Below are 8,557 nucleotides of genomic sequence, written 5' to 3' on the forward strand. Positions count from 1 at the left end.
ATAATAGTTTGTAAAAAATAATATATAATAAATAATAATAATATAAAATAATGTATAATAAAATAATTATATAATATATAATATAAAGATATATAAACATTATGTGATAAAAATATATTATAATAAATAATAAGTAATGATATATGTTAATTAATATGATAATAGAAAGATATGAAGTAATATAATATAATAAAATATAAGTAAATAATTTAAAGATATATAATACGTATATTCATATTAAAATATAATAGTATATGTATAAAGTTTAAAATAAATAGGTCATAAATAGATTAAAAGGGATAAAAAGGATTAAAATTTTTAAAAAAATGAAAACTTCGGGCTAATTAAAAGAATATAAAAAGAATCTGACCCAATTAAGAAAACACATAAAAACCGAGGGACTCACTGGACAATTGGCCCTAATCCCAAAACGCCACCGTTTCTCCAGAATACTATTTAAAATCACCATTTGGACTAAACTGGAACATAGGTAAACTGCTAGGGCCAAATTAGAATATAAATAAAATAAAATTATAAACATTAAAAAACCGAAAGGACTAATTGGGTAATTAACCCAATTTTAAAAAAATGCGGATCCTCCCCGGGTAGTCGGGTCAACGCGCGGATCCTCGCCTCGAAACGACGTCGCTTTAGGCTTATTGAATTAAGCTAAAACGGCGTCCTTTTACTGATGTTATAAAAGTAAAAAAAAACTTTAAACTTTCATTTTAAACATTCAATCAGAAAAAAAAAAAAAGAAAGAGCTTTAAAAAAAATCTCTCAGAGCTCTGGCCAGTGGCCGTCCTAGCTTGTCCCGGAGCTCTACCGCCTTCGGCACACGCGCTTCACGCGCCCCCGCTGACCTCGCCATACCTCGCCATGTATGGCGGTCAGTGTCCCATTTTACGGCGAAAAAAGGTAACTTTATTATCCTTTAGTATTTATCAGTATATATTTAGAACAGAAAGAAAATAAAATAAAATGAATCACCTCTTCTTTCGATTGACTGTTCGTCTTTGCTGTGTATGTAAAAATAAACTTTTTATTGAATCTGTATATGTGTTCCAAAACGTGAGAATCGGTCATTTACATCTTCTCGATTTGGGCTTTTTATAGCCACTGTTTACAACATATTTTAGTAAGGAATCTTTATTTTCTTCCCATTTTGTTTGTTCGCTGCTGTTCTTTTTTCCTTTTTTGCAGGTATTCGCGAGGAAATTTCGGCGTTTGATCACGCTGGTAACGTAGATCTGTCAGTGGCGGTGATCACGGCGTGACTTGGAGCCCGGAATCGTGGCTGTGATGAGTAGCTGGAACGACAGGCATTGAGGAGACACGTTGATTGCGGCGCCTCGGGTTTCTGAAACCCTAGGCTTCTCTGTCTTCTGTTTAGCAACTTAGGCCATTTGGGCCCCGTTTATTGTTGGGTTAAAATGTAATGGGGTAATAGGTTAATTGGATCTTGTACGGGTTATTGGGTAGTTTTAGCTGGGTTACGGGTTAGTGGCATTTGGGATGCTTATTGTAACTGGACTTTAATAAGTAAACATTTATTCATTTTTTTTGTTTCTGATTTTAAGGCCCGGGTAAATTTGGGTTATTACAATTATTGGTCAAAATATACTTTTATTATGTATTAGTTTATAATTTCATCATTTTTTAAATGATAAACAGTTTTTTTTTTCATTTTAGGGAGTCAAAGTACAATTTAACCATATATTAGCGTATAATTTAATAATTTACTACAGGACTAAATTTTAACTTTTTCATATAGGGGGCCAAGGTTTTGTTTTAGATTCACATTTGTGTATTGATTATTATTATTTGATACAATGATGGTAGCATAGGCGAAGCTAGAAAATTTTTTAGAGGGGCCAAAATTAAATTGTAAGCAATTTTATCATTTAAATATTCTATGTATTTATAATTTTCAAAAGAAGTAAATCAATTTTTTTATCATTTTAAAGGGGCTAAAGTGTAATTTTACTTTTATTAATTTAAATTTTTAAAAATTTTAAAAGGCCTAAATGAAAAATTTTCCATTTTAGTGGGGGCTAAGACCCTTGCAAGCCCTCAAGCTATGCCCCTGGATGATAGAATTTTTTAACTCCATAAGAGAGGTTGAATGAGGAAATCATTTTCCTCAAGTTATTATCATAATAGTTAATTTTATTATAAGTTCTGATCATATATATATATATACTCTTTTTGATACAATATCTAGAACTACTCATAACCCCTCTTCAACCCATAAATAGGAGTATAACGCATTTCAGCACACTCGAACTCATGTCTTCCTGCATTGGCAACAATATCCATATCAATCGAGCTAAAACTCAATCGGTCCAATTGAGTTAAAGACTTAATCAACATTATGATAACAATTTTAAATAGTAACGAAAGACGTATATAGTAAATTTCCAAATCTAATTCATAATTCTAAAATCTTCAAAGTAGATACGAAAAATCTGAAGTAATAAATTTTTTAAAACATTTACGTTTCATTTTTAAACATCTGTCAGCTCTTAGTATAACATTTTATAGGTATATATAGTTAGGTTTAGGTAGCCATTGTTGAATAACCAAGTAGCTTCCAAATCAAAACTCACTAGTTTTAATTTTTTCAATGGAAAGTAAACATGTTAATCAACAAATCGCTGCAATGAGGCAATCCTTCTTTGATGAGGTTTGATTTACTCTTTACATCAAAACATGCATTCATGCATCTATATTTGACAAAATTAAGGATGTTTTTATGGTTAACATGAATTCAGGAGGTTTTAGACGAAAAATTTTCTCAACTGGAGCAGCTAGAGGGTAAAGATAACCCCAATTTTGTTGAAGAGGTGTTTACTATGTACTTCAAGGACTCCACTGCATTTCTAGAAACTATTGAGGAAGCAATGTAAGTATTGTTATACAATTATAGCAAAACTAACCTGACTCGAAATCTGATATGATAAACCCCCTTATTTATATATTTCTAAAGACCCTTCTAGAGAGGGGGCACTCCAGACTCCATTTTCTTTATCTTCTTCTTCTTTGCTTCTTCACCCTTCGCTTCCTTCTCCATTTCCGATGATATCACATATCAAGAAGTATACATTGATTAAGATGATGACATGAATAATACTAGAGTGCTAATCTTTAAAACATAATTTATGAAGGAAAACTATCCCTATTGATTCAATCATAGTGGACAACATCCTGCATCAGCTCAAGGGCAGCAGTGCCAGGTAAATTTTCAAGAATCTCTAAAAAGAAAAAAGCTTAATCAACGTTGTTCTAATGGAAAACTTTCATTTTTAATGAAGTGTTGGTGCTAATAAAGTACTAAAAGAGGTCAACAAAATTACAAGACAAGTTTTGGGGAAAGGAAACCTAGAAGGGTAATACTTTTTGCTTACATCTATAATATATTTATATGTATTATTTGAAAATGTATGTATGTGATGACTTGCATGCCTATACAGGACAAAAGCTAGCATCTTGAAGCTACGAAAGGAGTATGACAGTTTCAAAGCCAAGCTTGAACCCTACTTTCAGGTTTACTCAGCTCAACCATTTTCTTTTTGCTTATCCTATTCACAACTCTCACGTTGCTTTTTTTATTTATTTATGACAACCAGTTGAAGCAGGCAAACTCAGTGGCCCAAGTGAAGTGATCATATGCTGGAGTTGAAATAAAAGATGACATTCCCTGCAAATCCACCATTTTAATGTTATAAAGTCTTTTTAAAATAAATATTTATTAGCTTTATGTTGATTTCTGAAGTTTCAATTTCTAGATTTTGGATCTACACAAGATTTGTACAAGTTCTGTGTAGATTTCTATTTCCTTGCATAATAAAAAGGATGTCTTCTACAACTTTTAATTAGATTTCTATTTCCATATATCGATGAATTCTTATATATTAGTATAATTATACAATAATGTTGGGAATCAACCCATATAAACAATAAAATAAAAAAGTAGAGAAGATCAAACATAAATATTACGTGAAAACTCCTCTGAAAAGGATGAAAACCACGGACAAAGGAGGCTTCGGTTTTTCACTAAATGAGTAAACAAATGAGAGTATAATATAGAGAAAATAAACCTAAATATACTAAGCGTACAAATCCAAACCCTGAAAATAAAGCCCTAACTCAGAAACAGAATTTTCTCCATAGTTACCACGAAAACTCTCACTAAAACTCATCTGTGACTACATCTTGTCGCCCCCAAAAGAAAAGCCATGTAGTACTACATCTTTAATTGCCTTTTTAATTTCTTTGTCAAAACATGGATACAATACCACTTTAAATTGGCTAAGATCAAAGGTCTAATCATTCTAAAATATGTCTAGAGTAATTAGAATTTAACTAGGAAAATATAGAAGAGTTTAATTGGGAGAAGAAACCTAATTTATGTGGGGAACACGTCGCCATGTCGCAACATCCCCATTCACGTCATCACATCGTCAACCATCGTCACAAATAAGTTACAAAGAAGCTTTCTACAATTTTTAAGTAATTTTTAATTAAATATGCACATGATGTGCAAAAATTCTTTACGCAAGAGCACGTGTCTAATCAAGTAATAAATTGATAAGAAAATATTCTTCCTACAAAGATCAAATTCTAAGCTATTATGTACCAACTATTCAATTTTATCTAATTTGAATCAAGAAAATAAATTTTAATTGCTAATAAAACTAAATTAAGCAAATTAAAGAGATTTTATTAAACTAAAACAATAAAAATTACTAAGTTTCTCAATCAATTTTATGATCTTGGAACTATAACTTCGCCTATTTTAGTTAATCAATTATCTCTTGCTCAATTGTTCAACTTATGTAATTACTAAACTAAGATTCAATGACATTAACTAGACCCTTACAATATTTAGTTAAGTTAATCCATTTTCCCCACTAACTATACTCTTATGTTAAGCAAGTTGAGTGAAGTCAGTACAGTCAAACCCGTTGGGTTGATTAGGGCATCAGGTATATTCCTACCCCAGCCGCAAATTAACTTGTTTGTTGACACTACTAAAGTTAATCTTAATCTATTCAGTCAAGATCTCAACCTTAATTTTCTCTTCCAAGACAAATCAAGATTATCGGATTAATGCAACTTGGTGATAATAGGAGCAGATTAAATAAGCACATAAGTGAATAAATAATTAATATAAATCAAAATAATTGAGGAGAAAGTAATTAATTAACTAAGAAATAGGATCCATTATCATTTCAAGAAAAAAGAGTTTAGTTCATGCTGATTTGAGAAAACAACACAAGAAGAAATTCAAAACAAACTTACATTGATAAAAAAGTAAAAAGAAATAATCTAGAGAGAAAATATTTACTGAATTGATACTGAGTGCTCCGGATCTCTTTTTCTTCTCGTTTTTGCAAGCTTGATGTAACACCCCTAACCCGTATCCGCTGTCAGAACAGGGTTTCGGAACATTACTACCATTTGCAGATCACTTAAAAAAATTAAAATACTTACCGATTCAATGCATCATATAAAATAAATATATTACCATTCAATCAACAGTTTGGCACTTGTATAAGCATCAAACAACAACATTGTTAGTATACTTGCACATATCTCATATAAATTCAACATTGATATATCTATTTTCTCGACATGTCGCACTTGAGTTTAATAATAGTCTCAATTACATAATTTCCTTGTATCAACATATCAAAGATAATCATATATATACATGTCATGAAACATATCATGCTCTTACCGTTTCTTCACAAGCATATATCATTCATTTCATTATATCAATATTTTATGCTTCATTATTTCCATATATTTTATGTATATTTATTCTAGTAATAGCTTATATCAAACTTAACATAAATTATATTCCATGTACTTATACTTATTTCGTTTATCCATTTTCATAATTATTTCATACAACGCTTTTGCACATATATTTCCATATGACCAGTTCTTGTAAACATTTCACACAACCATTTCATATAACCATTCGTCATCTGATACATTTTACCTGAATATCAATTGTTCAACAGATGTTATAGCGTCTCCCATCCACGGTCTTATTTATCTTTGACGTGATGCCATAGTGTCTTTCAACTATGGTCTTACTCATTTTTTGTCATGTTGCCATGGTATCTTTCAACCATGGTCTTATTCTTTTCATGTTACGTTGCCGTTGTATCTTTCAACCATGGTCTTACACATCTCATATCAGGTTGCCATGTATCTTTCAACCATGGTCTTACACATTTCATATCAGGTTGCCATGGTATCTTTCAACCATGGTCTTACACACAGGTTGTCATGGTATCTTTCAACCATGGTCTTACACATTTCATATCAGGTTGTCATGGTATCTTTCAACCATGGTCTTACACACAGGTTGCCATGGTATCTTTCAACCATGGTCTTACACATTTCATATCAGAGAGCACACTCCCGTAAACCTCATCCTTACAGTGGGATTACCAGTCCAGGCTAAATCTCCTGTAATATAAACTCATAGAGTATTGTCGGGATTACCAGTCCAGGTCAAATCCCCTGCAACGACAATTACTCTAATGAGCTTGGATCTGAATTACCAGTCCAGGCTAAATTCAGACCCTAATTCGGATTACCCGACCGGGCTAAATCCGTTTTACACATATTCTTCGGGAGGGCTATATTAGGATAGGACCACCCATCCGGGCTAGATCCTTTTTACCGTCAATTCCTTTTCAGAGATCCATCGAATTTTCCTTTCATTCAACCGGGATTTCTTCTCCTTCTATCAAATTTATCAATGTTTCATAAATTTTCATACAATAAACATTCAAATCATATTCACATAAATAACATACAATCTCAAGCATTTAAGAATATAATTCAAGTTACACGAACTTACCTCATTGCTTGTTTGTGTTTATAATTTCATTAATCTGATATCTTTTCTTTTCCACGATCAAGTCTCATATTTGAGTCGTCCGGATCTTTATAAATAAATTTGATCATCATTTTCATTCATTTCATATTCTAATGCATTTAATTAATGCTCTAGGAAAAATTACCATTTTTCCCCTAAACTTTTAATTAATGACGATTTCAACCTTAGGGTCAGGAAAATAAAATTCTTGCAATTTAATCCTTATTTCCAGCTATTATTCTCATATATATCGATAACAATCCATGAATTCTATAAAATATCAGAATTTTTCATAATTTCAACACTTTTCAATTTAATCCCTAAAATATGTTTTCCCCCGATCTTGAACTAAATTAATAATTTCATTCAATTTTGTAATTTAAATAATAAAATAATTCATTTCATGCAATTTGGTCATTTCTGACATGTTTACAAAATTGCCCATAAAGTTTTACTTTTATTCAATTTAGTCCCTGAGCCTAAAATATGCAAATTAGCCATGCTAGATGAATATTCATACATATTTTTCCTCCTCCTCCTCTCCATTCCACATCCTTAATGTAGATAACACACTTGTAAGTAACATTATCCATAATTTTTATTATTTACTTTTAGGAATATTCAAGTTGTCTATCTGCATCATAGTCACTAAATTATTTATATCTGGATCTATAGAACTCCAAATTAATATCCGATAATTTTCCCTGAATTTAGACTCATATATATTCTTACCATAAAAATTTCAGAATTTTTGGTTTAGCCAATAAGTACAGTTTATTCTTTAAAGTTACCCCTGTTCTGCTGTCTGACAATTCTGACCCCTCTTCACCAAAAAATAATTATCTCCTCATACAGGATTCAAATGATGTTATTGTTTGTTTCTCTTAAAAATAGACTCATTCATAATTTTATAAATATAAATTTAAGCCCAAAATTATTTTTATTCAATTTTTTATGATTTTTCAAAGTCAGAACAGGGGAACCCGAATTCATTCTGACCTTGTCTCACAAAATTCATTATATCTAAAAATTTACAAATCCATTGCTTACACTATTTCTTCTATGAGAAACTATACTCAATAAGCTTTAATTCTATATTTTTTTCATCTTCTAATTCGATTTCTACAATTTATGGTGAGTTTTCAAAGTTAGTCTACTGCTGCTGTCCAAACTGTTTTTATGCAAGCTATTATTTACCATGTTATAACACCCTTATTTTCTTTTTCTACACCATTTCTCATCACTTTCTCTTATTTTCTCTTCACTAACATATCAAAAACATAGGACCTTATGTAAGAAAACTCTACTATAACATTATTTCCATGCTTTGTCAATAATAACAAACTTAAAAACATATTGAAATCTTGATATACTTACCTTGTTCTATTGATACTAATCTTTAACTTGATTTTCTCTCTCCTCCAACTTCTATTTCTTGAATCCAACTTGATATTCTAACTCCCCATGCTCTCCTTAACATTTTTGTCTCTTGGTAGCTATGGAAATTCATTTGATTTTTGGGTGAAAATGGTGAATTTTTGGTAAAAGGACCAAATTGTAAAGAAAGCAAAATTTTCTTTCTTCCTCTCTTTCTCTCACGTTAGTGCATGGGAAATTATGGATGAGAATTTCTCATCTTTCTTTCTTTATATACTA

General features: G+C 30.9%; 1 protein-coding gene and 1 long non-coding RNA gene across 2 annotated transcripts; both read left to right on the forward strand.

Moving 5' to 3' along the window:
- The first annotated feature begins 719 nt into the window (after window positions 1–719).
- On the forward strand, window positions 720–1,573 carry LOC107937669 (uncharacterized). The gene is made up of 2 exons (XR_001694736.2): window positions 720–918; window positions 1,204–1,573. It is a non-coding gene; the product is annotated as an uncharacterized lncRNA (long non-coding RNA).
- A 980-nt stretch (window positions 1,574–2,553) lies between these two features.
- LOC107937688 (pseudo histidine-containing phosphotransfer protein 2) lies at window positions 2,554–3,863 on the forward strand. The gene is made up of 6 exons (XM_016870626.2): window positions 2,554–2,686; window positions 2,775–2,905; window positions 3,168–3,236; window positions 3,315–3,389; window positions 3,474–3,546; window positions 3,630–3,863. Exons 1-6 carry the CDS (start codon window positions 2,627–2,629, stop codon window positions 3,663–3,665), a joined length of 444 nt encoding a protein of 147 aa, XP_016726115.1. The 5' UTR covers window positions 2,554–2,626; the 3' UTR covers window positions 3,666–3,863.
- Window positions 3,864–8,557: the final 4,694 nt, after the last annotated feature.

Source organism: Gossypium hirsutum, chromosome A06 (genome assembly GCF_007990345.1).
Source record: "Gossypium hirsutum isolate 1008001.06 chromosome A06, Gossypium_hirsutum_v2.1, whole genome shotgun sequence".
NCBI lineage: Eukaryota > Viridiplantae > Streptophyta > Magnoliopsida > Malvales > Malvaceae > Gossypium > Gossypium hirsutum.